Source organism: Uloborus diversus, unplaced genomic scaffold (genome assembly GCF_026930045.1).
Source record: "Uloborus diversus isolate 005 unplaced genomic scaffold, Udiv.v.3.1 scaffold_334, whole genome shotgun sequence".
Taxonomy (NCBI): domain Eukaryota; kingdom Metazoa; phylum Arthropoda; class Arachnida; order Araneae; family Uloboridae; genus Uloborus; species Uloborus diversus.
Window position 1 is genome coordinate 77,897 of NW_026558499.1, and position 15,638 is coordinate 93,534.

At 35.8% G+C, this 15,638-nt stretch overlaps 1 protein-coding gene across 1 annotated transcript in view; it reads right to left on the reverse strand.

The window, feature by feature from the left end:
• Positions 1 to 228: 228 nt before the first annotated feature.
• Positions 229 to 15,638, reverse strand: part of LOC129233323 (E3 ubiquitin-protein ligase SH3RF3-like) — a 39,273-nt gene continuing 23,863 nt past the window's right edge. The window contains 2 exon segments of the mRNA XM_054867372.1: positions 229 to 397; positions 13,986 to 14,142. Coding sequence (XP_054723347.1) covers positions 229 to 397; positions 13,986 to 14,142 — 326 coding nt within the window.

Below are 15,638 nucleotides of genomic sequence, written 5' to 3' on the forward strand. Positions count from 1 at the left end.
CAAAAACACAAATGCCCAAATGGTTTTGATATTTTTTGAAATTTTGATCCCAAGAATGCAGCAGCAATGATGAATTCTATCCTCGAAAAACCACACCACAGTGATATCTGAGATTCGGCATTTTCAGAGGGCCCATGTACGTAAGGCAATGCACAGCATTCGGTACAATCAGCACTAGAGCCGAATTTGTGGAGACTTTTCAAGTACTTATTTAAAATTTTGTGCTAATCAAAAGCCCTCTACAAAACTTGAAGGGAAGAGTCCAGTTTTACCAGTTCTTTGCAGTGTACCTTTATACCATCCGTCTTCGCGTTTTTTGTGAACATAAACAATATCACCAACTTTCAATTCTAACTCATAGTCACTGTTAGGTGGATAAGGCACAATGCAACGAAACCTGAAATAAAAGTGGATTGTTAATTATTTTCATTAACGTTAGTAATTTGCTTGCATTTTTTCTCATTTCAGTTAAACTTGAAATTCAAGTCAATTTTATTAACAGCATGTGATAATGCATATCACATTTTTTACCCATTTACATTTTTCCCATGTTTTCGGTCATTGTAATCGTTTTCTTCCCCCATTTTGTTGTTTTTTTATTTTCTTGTGCATTCCACGTTTTCCCCGCGTTCCCCCGTTAAATTTCGCACACTTTACGATATAAAAATATGACTTATTCACTTTTCCCATCGTTTAGCTTTTTGTCAATTTTTCAAGCGTCGATCTGATTTTTTTGCATCTTCTTGTCGGCCATTAAAATGGCGTAGCGTCCCCTTCCCTTCGTTGTTTGGGCGCCAAACGCACTCATTGGTTCCCGCGCATCACCGCGTACCCGGATCTGATCGCTCATTTGCCGATTCATTTTTCCACCCGACTTCACTCTACTTGCTGCTCTCTGTCCGCTCGGTCGCATTTTCTGCGGCTCCGGTTTTTGTTCTATGATGGCGATAATGAAGCATCGGTGCACGGCGTCTGGGGACGGCCGTTGCTCGCCGCAAAATCGTTAATAACCTCAACATGAGGTGAACGTTTCATTTTTTCATATATGTTTAAAATATATTAATCAAGACCGTACTTCGTCGCAGCTGAAGATGAGTGCATTGATGATCCATCACCTGTTTGAATGATGGCGTCCGATGGCGGCACGCAGAGTGCACCTGAATCGTCCCCTTAATGTAACTACTTCTTCGATGATCTACATACCATGAGGTGACGGCATGGATCCGCAATTACCTTGAAAGTATCCTGATTCCTTTTTAAGCGTGTGACGAGCTCAACGTTGTCACCATGGTGATTACAGCCTGCACCATTTTCGTCTCAACGTACATCGGCCTGCAACGGACATTTTTTTTATCAAAAGCCATCCCTCGATAACATCCCACCATATTCATAGAGAACTGTACGTCCTTCTCCCATTTCAATTTAAATATTCCACCACCCTCCGCGAGAACTCTACCTTTTTTTGATCGTTAACGAACTTAGCAACAAAACCCAGCTCCATTCATGAACTCTTAAGTCTGTATTCCTCACATTTGTTTTTTTTATACTAAGTGAAATGTTCTGGTGATCACCACGCCTAGTGCCTATCTTCATGTCTGCTTTGAAGTAACGTTGAATAAAGAATGTATGGTAATTATTTTTGTGCTTCCTATCGTCAACTAACACACCACCCCCGGGTAAGTCTCTTTTAAATTTTGGTTCTCGGGCATTCAAGGCAGTCGTTGGTCTGAGGTTATGCGCGGCAGCGATGCTTCCACTTCCACGGCCTAAAATCGCTTTCTCTTTGGTTTTCGTATAATTTCTCAAAATTAATCGCGCAACACGACAAAATGGCGCCGTTTTTGACCAGGTCTTGAATGCCTTTTTTTTCTGAAGTTGAATGCATATGCACTTTTGTTGTTTTTTTCATATGGCTCTTTGTATTTCTGTGATGTTAATGGGGGGATATATTAATTTTATATTTTTAATTTAGTTCAAAAATTTGATGTCATTTTTTATTTTATTAGTTGCATTTATTCTCATGTGTGCATATGCTTTCAACAATATTTGCATTTAAAAATTTTTGTTTCTCATGATTGCACCGTGTGAATTAAGTGAAAATTATATTAGATGCTCATTGATTTTTGTGCTAAAGTAAAAGACGGCACATTTGTTGCCATGTCAACTGATAGTACTCAAACCGACCCACCCCAAGGTGTGAATATGGCCAATGAGTCACCTCAAGGTGCTGTGGCGAGTAGGAATTTTAACTTCCCCATTCCCTCATATTCAGGCGAGCCAGAAACTGTTGAATTTTTTATATCACAAATTAAGGACTTGCAGAATTTAAACGGTTGGGATGATCCCACGACTCTTATGTTTTTAAAGTCAAAACTTTCTGGCTCTGCCTTGTATTTTTTTGCGACCAATCCCAGTTGCTTGGAGTCTATGACTTTTAACCAGGCTTGTGACAAATTGCGTGCATTTTTCAAAATGCATACCCCTTCTTCTGTGTCCCTTTCAGAATTTCAAAATATCAAATTTGAAACTCATGAGAGTATTCAGAGTTTAGCACATCGTGTTGAACGTGCTGCTCACTCAGCATATCCTTTTATTACGGATAGTGCTGCCCTCACCCAAATAAAATCTTACCAATTTTTGGCGGCTTTACCATTGAATATCAAGGACAAACTACTTGATGTCGACACGTCAAAGTTTACCGATTTAGTCGACAAGGCTAATAAGTTACACTGTTTACATGTAACAGGCCAACCAAAATTGACAAATGCTATGACTAGTGCTCAAGTGCAAATAGATGCCTTGGCCGAAAATTTACGATCTTTAACAACATGTGTCACTAAATTAATGTCAAATTGTCGTCTTTGTGGGGAAAGTCCACACCCACTTGTTGAATGTCCTTTGTACATTCGCGTCTCTTCCGTTAATGAGAAAACTGTTTTGCCCAAACCCCAGCAAAAAGTCTCTCAAAATTCTAATAACACTTTTTGTGTATTTTGTGGTAGAACAAACCACTTAATGATTAATTGTCGGATTTACAATGGGGGTCAACCCCTTAACAATTTCTCAAATCAAGGTCAAAATAGGCCTCAAAGTCAAAATTTCTTTGCACCTCGTATTCCATTTAGGCCACGTGGTAACTTTAATTTCCCCAACCATTTTGTTCCACCCCAACAATTTCCGTCGCAAAACAGATTTTCATCGCCGGAAGTAAGACTTAATACTCCAACACAAAATGGAGACAATTTAAACTGGCGAGGGGGTCATCCATGAGGGACGGCTTGGCCTCGGTAACTGATTTCTCATCTCTGGTCCCTCAAAATATTAGTGTACAGGAGACTGAATCTGTTCAATGTAAGAAACATAATACATATCCAGATTTACATACCTTTTTAAATAGCTCCATTGGTAAAGATACTATTGGGGAATTTTTGTCGAAATTTTCAAAGCCCGATGAATCTCAATGCAAACAATCCGAATCCATTTTTAATGTTCATTCTGATAACAAGGTTAGCGACTTACCTATACTTAATATTTCAATTGGTCATGAGATATTCCCAATGCTTTTGGATTCAGGATCTTCGGTCAGCTTATTTTCAAAGGCTGTTTTCGAACAGATAAAATCTTTGACAAAATGCAGATTTCTCTCACGCACTGTCACAATCAGGACTGTAAATTCTAACTTATCATTTTCTGCGTGCGCTGAGGTTTCATTTAAAATTGGTAAAAATTTCTTTAAGCACCCATTTTTTGTTGCTGATTTTGCACCTTCCTCTTTTTATGGGATATTAGGTTATGATTTTTTAACCCGTTTCAATGTGTTAATTGACACTAAGACCGGCAGTGCCACTTTTGATAATTTTAAAGCTCCTTTAATGCCTCAAACTGACATCTCACAACATTTGGCCAAAATTAATTCTCTGCATAGTGACAAGGCTTTTTCTGTTGCTCTTAAAAACAAATTAATTATCCAACCGGGGGAAACTGCCATTGCTAATTTTTCGTTATCTGACATACCGGTCAAATCATCTGAAATTTATTTTATTCCTACCGTTAATGACATAACTTGTGAAATTCATCCCGCTGTGCACTTAGTCGAGAAACATAATTTCTCCTCTATTATCAGAAATATTGGTAACAATCCTCTTCATTTAAATAAAGGTATGGTAATGGGTCATGTCACTGAACAGTTTGAAATTTTAAATGATTCTTTGAATGAAACTACATGCTCAAGCAATCAATCCCAATTTTGTCACCAAATTATTGCATCAGACGAAGTATTAAAAATCAGGAAAGAGGAACTGAGTCCTTCAGATTTTAAATTAGATCACTTAAATACTTCACAACAAGATATTTTATTAAACATTTTGATGAAAAATTTTTCTGTGTTTAGTAAATCTGTCAAAGCTTTAGGGTGTTCTGACATTGTCACTCCTTCAGTCATTTTGCGTAACAATAATCCAATTAAGGCCTTACCTTTTGAAATTCCTCAGGCGTTAAAAGGACAGGTTCAGGAAGAATTGGATGAATTAATTGAGGCTGGAATTATTTCTAGAAATGTGAGCCACTATGCGAGTCCGATGATAATGGTACGTAAGAAATCTGGGCCTAATGAACCACCTAAGTACCGTATGGCATTAGATTTAAGATTATTAAATTCCGTCATCGAAAGTTCCACATACCCACTTCCCAAAATTTCTACGTTAATCAATGCCGTCTCATCCTATAAGTACTATACCGTTTTAGATCTGCATTCGGCCTATTGGCAAATTCTCCTTCCCAATCATCTCCAAGATATTGTGACTTTCTCGACCGAATTTGGCTCTTTTGCTCATAACCGTTTGCCCTTTGGCCTTAAGGTAAGTAGCAACATTTTCCAATCTGCCGTGGATCAGTTAATTGATGAGTTAAAATTGCTAGGAATTCACGGAATTCATGCATTTCAAGACGACTTTTTGGTTTGTGCCGAAAACTTTGACCAGATGGTATCTAAGCTCGAGGCTGTCTTTTCTGTTCTCTCCAAACATAATCTAACTTTATCGCCATCTAAATGTGTTTTTTTCCAGACCGAAATTGATTATTTGGGATTTCATATATCACACAACTGTATTCAACCTATTACTTCTAATATTGCCAAAATTACCAAATTTGCCCCACCTCGCACCGTGCGACAGGTCAAGAAATTCTTGGGGTTATGTGGATTTTATAGGCATTTAATTCACAAGTATGCTGAACGCACCCATGTGTTGACACAATTAACCGCAAAAAATAAACCTTTTGAATGGAATGATGTTCACCAAAAAGCTTTTGATGATCTCCAGTCTACCTTTTTTAAGCAGCCTTTTGTGGTTCTTCCAAATTGGAATGATGATTTCTATTTAAATACAGATGCTTCACTTCAGGGAATTGCTGCTGTATTGATGCAAAAGAGAGATGGTATTCTAAAACCCGTGTCTTATTTTAGTAAAGCTTTGTCAAAGTCTGAACGTAATTATCCTCCAATTAAACTCGAGTTGTATGCTATATATAAAGGAATGACAGCATTCAAGACATACCTCTTTAATAGAAGATTTATTCTCATGTCTGACAGTAAGCCCTTAGAGCGTTACAGCAATGTAACCTCGCCAGCCGATGTTGTTACTCGTCGGTTGTTAGAAATTGGTCAATATTCCTATACTTTTTCATATATCCCTGGCCCTCAGAATATTTTAGCAGATTTCTGTTCTCGGAGCCCTGACCCCAATTTACATGAATCAGCTCTTCAACCCAATGCGGATAAGGAGTTGATCCTTCCCTTCACTGATATTTCCACCCCTGACAATATGCTGTGTGATATACCCTCTAATACTCCTTGTGTTGAATCCACTAATGTGGTTAATTATTTAAGACCGCACCCTACTTCCCTATGTGAACCTCAGTCAGGTCATAATTTAAGCTCTCATTCATTTGTGTGTGCCCAAACTGATGCACATAATGAAATATCTATTAAAACCTTTTTACGTGAGCAACTTAATGATCCGTACATTAAAGAAGCTGTTTCCTTTTTGCAAAAGCCTAATCTGCATCATGCTCACAAGCTTAAGGATTTTTTCATTTGTCCAACTACAAACCTATTAATGCATGTTCGCAACAAAACTTGTTTACCTACTATTGTTGTTCCCGACACATTGAAAGCTAAAGTTTTGCAAATTTGTCACATTTCTCACACCGGAATAAAGAAAACGTATGAGGTAGTTGTTAGTAAATATTTTTGGTTAGGAATGTATCGGGATGTGTCGAATTTTGTTTTATCATGTGATTTTTGTATTCGACTGAAGCCCTATTCCATTAAACCCGCCCCATTGCAAAATATTTGGATTCCGAGGAGACCTGGTGAGTTCTGTTCAATCGACCTGGTAGGTCCAATTCGCCAATATGGATATATTTTGACGGTTACTGATCATTTTTCTCGTCACGTTGTCCTTTATCCTTGTAAAAATATTACTGCCAACACAATAGTTAAGCACATGTTGAATTACATTTCTCTATATGGTAGAATGTCGTATCTTCTGTCAGATTTAGGCCGTCAGTTTGACAGTGATGTATTTCACTCTCTGAACAAGGCCTTAGGTGTTACAATTCAGCATTCTTCTCGTGCTCATCCCCAGTCCAATTCGATTTCTGAGAGAATTAATAGTCAAATCAAGTCTAGTTTACTGTCTTTACTCGAGCAGAATGTGTCTTTAGAAGTTGCTGTTATGGTTCACATGTCTATATATAATGGGACAACTCATTCATCTACTGGTTTCACTCCTAACATGTTGCACTTGGGAAGGGAACTATCCTTGTTTTTTGACACTTTTGATAATGACGTGCAACCTCGATTTCTTAACACCTCACATTATATACAAAATGTTCTGCAGGATCTTCGCCTAATCTATGAGGAGGCGTACTCTTCTTTACAACTCAAACAGATCAATCAAAACAATAGGCAATTGCCTGCTTCTCACAGTCGAAATTTTAAACAAAATGATATTGTATACATGAAGTCGGCTGACACTTTTAAACCTAGATTTGATGGTCTTTATACTGTTGTAAGCAATGTAGGGGATGTAAATTGTAAAATTAAACTCTTAGGTGATGACTCCGCGCAACCTTTTGTAATTCATGTCAATCGTTTACGTTTAGCCCCACCTCGCAAAAGCAATTTAATGTCTGTTAACACAGATAACAATGTGTCCCACCAACCTCAGCATCCCAGTCAACAAACCCGTTACTTTCTCCGTAGTTGTAAGTAATTTAATCATAGGGTGTGCCACTTGCTGTTATGTACGGGCAGTCGTGCTGGTCGTGATTGTAATTCCGGAATCCGTATCATTTTGCTTGTGATTCTCTCTATGTCTTTTATGAACGTATTTTTTTTCTCCCCTATGTTTGTTTTCATTGAGGGGCACAGTGATGAGAATGTATTGTTAATACACGGCAAGTCGATCTCATTTTTTCTATTTTTGGAAATGTATTTTTATGTTTTTTTTATTTTTACGTATGACAGGACGCTGTCATATTTTTTGCTGTTGGTACCAACATATGTATGTCAACATGTGCGTAACAATTTTTCCTCCACATAATAATGTCAATCTCTCGATTATGTCCTAATATCTACAACCGGTTTTCCTTATTATGTCTTACTCTTCATGCTTATGAATTTGTCCGTCTCAATCTTAGTGTGTCTTCAACATTCAATTTTTTTTCAAATACAAATTTTGTACTCAGTGTGCTCCTGGTAATTTGGTGCACTACGCTGTTGAACTCTTTAACAATATGAACTGTTTAAAAAAAAAAAAAAAATTTCTACTTGAAATTTTTTACTCATGTTACCCTAATGTGTAACACTTGACATAGATAGTCAAGATAATGATTCTAATGTTTTTTGTGCATTAATATGTTTCTGTATAATTTAATGCATATCGAGAATGGTCATATTTGAGGGTTATTGCATTTTTTTGTATTCATACCTTCTACATGTGTTGGGTTGTTGTGAATTTTTTTTGAATGTTTATATTTTTAACTCTTGGTATGCTATGTGTTGTTCACGTAATCACAACTGTGTGTACTTTTTTGTCCTTTTGGTTGGTCGTGTGTGGCAAATTGTTGTGTGAGCAGGGTGCAATCATGACATGCAAAAAGAAAATGCAAACAGTTCATTTTCTTTGACTTACCCATTTTCTACCTTGACGATAGTATAAAACTGTATCCCATGTCTTTTTTTTGGATGTTACAACTCTTTATGCATTTGAATATATATGATGTATGAATTTGTTGTGTAAAGTTTCGGTAAATTGGAGCTGGACTTAAAATTTTCTTTTTTTTCTCTTTTTTTTTCTTTTGCTTTGCCAGTGTATGTGATAATGCATATCACATTTTTTACCCATTTACATTTTTCCCATGTTTTCGGTCATTGTAATCGTTTTCTTCCCCCATTTTGTTGTTTTTTTATTTTCTTGTGCATTCCACGTTTTCCCCGCGTTCCCCCGTTAAATTTCGCACACTTTACGATATAAAAATATGACTTATTCACTTTTCCCATCGTTTAGCTTTTTGTCAATTTTTCAAGCGTCGATCTGATTTTTTTGCATCTTCTTGTCGGCCATTAAAATGGCGTAGCGTCCCCTTCCCTTCGTTGTTTGGGCGCCAAACGCACTCATTGGTTCCCGCGCATCACCGCGTACCCGGATCTGATCGCTCATTTGCCGATTCATTTTTCCACCCGACTTCACTCTACTTGCTGCTCTCTGTCCGCTCGGTCGCATTTTCTGCGGCTCCGGTTTTTGTTCTATGATGGCGATAATGAAGCATCGGTGCACGGCGTCTGGGGACGGCCGTTGCTCGCCGCAAAATCGTTAATAACCTCAACATGAGGTGAACGTTTCATTTTTTCATATATGTTTAAAATATATTAATCAAGACCGTACTTCGTCGCAGCTGAAGATGAGTGCATTGATGATCCATCACCTGTTTGAATGATGGCGTCCGATGGCGGCACGCAGAGTGCACCTGAATCGTCCCCTTAATGTAACTACTTCTTCGATGATCTACATACCATGAGGTGACGGCATGGATCCGCAATTACCTTGAAAGTATCCTGATTCCTTTTTAAGCGTGTGACGAGCTCAACGTTGTCACCATGGTGATTACAGCCTGCACCATTTTCGTCTCAACGTACATCGGCCTGCAACGGACATTTTTTTTATCAAAAGCCATCCCTCGATAACATCCCACCATATTCATAGAGAACTGTACGTCCTTCTCCCATTTCAATTTAAATATTCCACCACCCTCCGCGAGAACTCTACCTTTTTTTGATCGTTAACGAACTTAGCAACAAAACCCAGCTCCATTCATGAACTCTTAAGTCTGTATTCCTCACATTTGTTTTTTTTATACTAAGTGAAATGTTCTGGTGATCACCACGCCTAGTGCCTATCTTCATGTCTGCTTTGAAGTAACGTTGAATAAAGAATGTATGGTAATTATTTTTGTGCTTCCTATCGTCAACTAACACACCACCCCCGGGTAAGTCTCTTTTAAATTTTGGTTCTCGGGCATTCAAGGCAGTCGTTGGTCTGAGGTTATGCGCGGCAGCGATGCTTCCACTTCCACGGCCTAAAATCGCTTTCTCTTTGGTTTTCGTATAATTTCTCAAAATTAATCGCGCAACACGACACAGCATGTCGATTCCAAAATGACGTAAAATTTGTCTTTAAATAGGCTGAATGGCATTCTTATTTGCTCACATTTTGTCTTGTGTTGTCACTTTTAATGTGATTATATTTTCTTGGTAGTTATGCTAAATATTAATTCTGCAGTGTTGAGTAATATAGAAGTTTATATTTTAATAAATGATTTGTGAATATCTAACCTGGCAGCATTATGAAGGTTGCACAGATCCTAATCACAGCTTTACTGCCCTACCAGGCTAAGTTTGCCTTAACAATTGAAACACTATTTAACATTGAAATTACTGAAAAATCTTAAATGTAATTTAACTTTGAGGATTTCAATATAATTTTGAAATTCATTTGTGTAGATTTGTTTATGGATTAAATTTTAATTTGCATATACATAAGAGATAAATGTACCCATAGATACATAAGTAACAATTTAGTAAAAATTAAGTTTTAATCTCTCGGCAGGGGCGCCGACTTGCAAAACTATTGGGGGGGGGGGGGGGGGAGGGGCAGATATCACTGGGATATTCGGGTGAATGAACTCACCCTCAGGTAAGGGGGAGTCTGGCTGTCTTTTCCCATAAAATTTTTAGGTTTATGTACCTTGAAAATGACATTTTGTAAATTTTCTAGTGCATACAAGTCACACAAATCAGTAATATATGATATGTCGCTTTCAAGGTAAAAGAATCTAAGCATTGGTATACTAATTTGATGGTTCAATTAGACCATGTCAATTGACTAAAGGGATATTTTGACAGCTCTATATTGTGTTGAGCCTTGCAGTGGACACATATTGTTGTGGATGGAAATATAAAAACCAACTTCTGAAGTCTACGAAACTACACCCTCATATTCATTGGTGGGGACCGGGACTTATAAGTTGGGGACAAATTCTTTTTTGAATACTGAAGACTTTTTAGGCCATCTATGAGTGACTTAATGACTCTCCCCCATAAATGCTTTGACATTCTAGTTCTAAAAACAGTTTTGATACTACTTTGTCAACATATGGAAAATGAAGTGGAGAATCAAGGGTTCCCACCAGTAATCATTCGAGATTGAAGTCTTAAAAAAAACTTTTGGACTGTCTTGATGATGTGAAGGTAAAGAGGGATGTTCCCGAATTTTTTTTTCTGAAACTGTTGTCGAAAAAGCGTAAGTTTTTGCCATCTTTAGCAATTTTAGGAAGTTTGGGGGGTTTCTCCTGAAAAATTTAGTGACTTTGAAGCTTTATAAACGTAATTTCAGGCCATCTCACAGTGGGGCGAAAATGCCAGAAAGAGCTTAAAAATGTTTTTAAACCTCTCTCACTTGTTTGTTTACAAAGGCATGTTATTATGGAGCTTTTTCAATTTGTTTGGGCTCAGGGTCCAAAGTTTGCAGGTTTATGCAGCTAATTTCTTTTCAGGGTCTTTCTACAGACCATTTATGACTAAGTAGTATTAATTTCTAAGAGGACATAAGAGCAGGGCCCAATTTCCCAATAGGCAGAGTAGGCAGCTGCGTAGGGCTGCAAATTTTGCTTTAACCACGTTTTTATTTTTTTAAATTATTACTCTTGAAGCTATTATTCTTTTATTTTCCATAGTGACATCCTTTTCTTGCAATTTAATAATAGTTTACTTTAACTCATCTTATGAAAATGAAATACTTTTCAAGCATGGAAACAGATGCGTGTAAAACAATAAGTGTGAAGACAAATAGCGGCGTAAGAAAAGCAAGTGTCATTGCGTTTGACCAGAAGCTCCAACAAGATTGGAGTTTGACAAAGATTTTCAGTGCCATAGTAAAGTTAATTTAATTATGGTTTCTTCAGTGATTGACATATATTTTCTTTTCTACATTATTAATATTTAAAAACTTTTCACTTAATAGTAGTAAGTCTGGGCGGCAAATGAAATTGAGTGATGAGCGAAAAAGGTTGAATGATTTTAAATGAAGAGAGCATGCTTAGTTAAAAACCGATGAACAAAAAAGAGTTTTCAAAATGTTTTCAAAAAGTGATACATATTTTTCAAGTGGGCAGTTTTCAAAAGCAGAATCTTTGAGCTTTTTGGAATGTAATCCAGTAGCAATTTACAAGTGAAATACCATCGAGCAATGAGGAATGGTTAGAAACGTTAAGTGAGTGAACATAATATCACACAGGAAATTACTTAAATCGTTGATTCACAGATGAAAACAATTCTCAATTTGCAGAATGATAAAATACGAGCATGCACGAATATCATACATTCAGAACACTTAATCGGATGGAACATTTTTCAGCATTAAAAAACAATTAAAAAAAAAAAAAAATAATGATCTCAATGTTGCAATTTTGTCTCTGAATTTTTCAAATAAGTAATTTTTGGGGAGGTCACAAGCGTTTTTTTTTTTATTCATGGAATTTTTTTATCTTCTTAAAAATTTTTTTTAGAGTAGGCTGGGCGGCAGATTTCAGACTTGCCTAGAGGCGGCGTGGAGCTAAATTTGGCTCTGCATAAGAAGACTTTTTTTTTGTAGAGTGTTTTGAAAAAAAAAAACCCCTTCAATTCCCAAGTTTTCGGTGCTGATTAAAAAGGATTTTCAGTTTGAGAATTCAGTTACTTATTTTTTGCGTCCTATTACTATGGTTGGACACGAGAGAAATTAAATATACCTGCCTCTAAATAAGAAAAAAAAAAAAAAAAAAAAATCCTGCTTAAAAGCAATTTTTGTAAATTCTCACACTCATGGTTCTTTAACTTTCTAAAGGTTTCCTTCAGCTTTGTAGTGGACGAAGGGTTCTAAAATTTCAGTTCCGATTGTCAAAGAATAGACCTGTGCAAATTTATTAATCCTCAACTGGTTTAACATAGGAGGAAAAAAACATTTATAAGCGCTTTTAGGCGTTTTTGTCCCACTGTGTGTCTTTGGGTGACAAAAGAAGGAAAAAAGGGGTTTGAGGGTTGTCTTTGTATTTTTTTGTTGTTGAACTAATGAAGTCCTAAAAATTCAATTTTGGAGTTTCTGTTATGACTACAGAAGAAGATTCAAAGGCTACCCCTGGATTTTTTTCTAAATTGAAGTCACAAAAACGTAATTTTACGCTATCTTTAGGCTTCTTAGTAACACTAATTTAGGCATCTTTGAAGTTGGGAGGAAGGCAGTTTGGGGGTTTCCTTTCAAATGTTTTGAAATTAAAACCTTAATAATATCATATTTTTTGGCCATTTTTTTTTGTAATTTTAGGGTTCAGATGATCTTTCTAGAATAAAAGAAAAGTGTGGGAGCAACTCCAACTTTCTTGAGCAGGATACAGAGGTTGTGCATTGAAACAATAGATGTATTCTTATACTTACAAATTGAAAATTATGCATAATTTCTGAAATTGAGTGGCAATCTTGAACCATCAGCCTGTAATTCTCTATAATAGTTATCATTTTCTAAACAGAGGACAATATAAAGCATAAGGGAGAATCCCCCCTACTAACGTAGGTGTTTTGTTGAATTCCTGTATTTCTCTTTTAAAATCTTAAAAACAGAACAACTGAGAAAACCGACTTCCACAAATCTAAAGACTGGAATTTGCCTATTAGTGGAAAATCATGAGTATAGAGTTTGTCATCTCAATAACTAACATTCAACTAAAACTTTAGTAAATATGGTACAGTGAAACTTCTCCAGAGTGACCGCTCTCCGATCCTGACAATAGAGGTCCTTAATGGATGGTAGTCGTTCAAAGAGGTCGTTTTTGAATGCCCAAAAGACATTAGCACCAATGGAAATCGTTTTAATTCAGCTTAGAGTATATTAAATAGGACCATTATGATATGAATATATTTTAGTACAGGAACTAAAATTTTTCTTTTCAAATTTTTAAAACAAAATATACTTATTCTTACATTTTTTTTCCTAGAAACTAATTTGCTTTAAAATATTAGGAAAGAGATCTATCTCTTTGCCTTGCCTGAAACATTTTTTGTTCCCATTAATTTTTTAGCTGCAAAAATAAATGATTAATGTCTTTATCATTAGTGCAATAAGAGCTTATTAGTGCAATAGAGAGAGAGAGGGAGGGAGGGGGGACCAGTGCTTAAGATCTAAACTAAATTCTTGCAAAAAAATTCAAACGGCAATTTAAAGGCAAGAAACTTTACAACATGAAGAGACTGAAAATTTCTCCAGAAAAGAATTTCAGAATATTTAGTAAATTATTTATGAATGCTTTTAATTTCCCCAGGTACAACCTATGATGAAATATTCACCTTATTTTCGATTTAATGTTTACACAATTTGATAAAATGAAGCATTTACCTCTCTCGCACAAGTGGAGCGGGCTGTTTCGGCCGTGACGAAGACTTTGGAACTTCACCATTCGAGCCATCTAACGATCCCGTTTTTTTATGACTGACATTCTGACTACCCAATGCTTCACTGGGGCATGATGTAGATCTGAAATGTTAAAAAATTACTGTTCTGGTTAAAACTAATGGAGTCAAAAAATTTCACTGTTTCTATCAAAACAAGGGCTGACACTGCATATTAATTCTTTGCATAATTTCATACACACTTTGACTAGGTCAAACATTTCAATGTTCTCAGCACAGTTTTATTAATACTTTTTTCACCAAAAAACATTAACAAGAAGATTAGGTAAAAGCAAATCTTCCTTCACTTTGCAAGGAGAGCAGTACCATGCTAGCAGACTGTCACTGGTGTGCTAAATTAGTAAATTTAGCTACCAGTGAGAAGGTAACCTCAGCTTCAATGAGAGAACGGGAAAATTAGTGATGATGATTTTTTTCTGCAAATCAATTTTTCAGTAAATTAAAAAATACCAACTTCATTAAATTCTGAAAACACTGATAAATACAGATCAAACTGAAGAATACTGACTTATATTGACCAGTTTTATGCTCTGTTTTAAATTCAAAATAAAATTTTTAGCAATGTCTCTACACTGAAATAAAATAAACACACGTTAAATAACAAACAGAAAAAGAAAAAGAAAAAAAAGAGGATAAAATTTTAAATTCCTCCACTATCAGAAAAGCTTAAAAACAGTTGAAGAATTTTATTTGTCCATACTTAGGAAAAAACATGGCATTCAGATAAATTTAGTCTATATATATATATATATATATATATATATATATATATATATATATATATATATATATATATATATATATATAAATCTATATCTGACCCAGACTATTTTAATGTCGAATTTAAAAGTGATTTTCCTTGCTGGAAAACGCGCTTATTATGATTTTCCTGGTTAATTTAGGTACCTCGGTACTTTTGGACCGAGTGCAGAAAATCTTCTAAGGGGGTCAACACAAATTGAAAATTTCAACAAAATTGGTCCAGTAGTTTCAGAGTTTACTCGGGATATACACATTTAGACTTTAAGATTTATTAATAAAAAAAAACAAAACAAAAAAAAAACAGCTGCATTGCTCGGGGTTGCCCCGTCTACCTTGAAAACAAAAGTTATGTCAAGTGCGCATGTTGAACAATCAGGCATAAATAAATAAAAAAGAAAAAAGGTATAAAATTTCCCATCAACGTGCAGAAGAGAAAATTCTTTATGACTCAAATTTTAAATTTAAACCTCGTCAAATTATTCAAAAAAACTCCAAATACCAGTTATGTGAATTTTTGAGCATCAAAGGATCTCTGAGCCAAATTTGGCCAAGATCCGATGTAAACTTTGGATTTGTATAAAGAACATACACTCAAAGACATACATTCTTTTATACAAAACTCATATTATTATTATTACTATTATTGATTTTTCCCAATCTTTTGAAACTGGCTATTAGATGGCAGCACATGCAGTAATTATTTTAGAATTCAAAGAACCCGTTTTGTGAATTTTTGAGGATGAAAAGATGATTCGACATAAACTGTGGATTTGTAAAATGAACAACAAACCCATTTTATATGCATGTAGATTGAAAA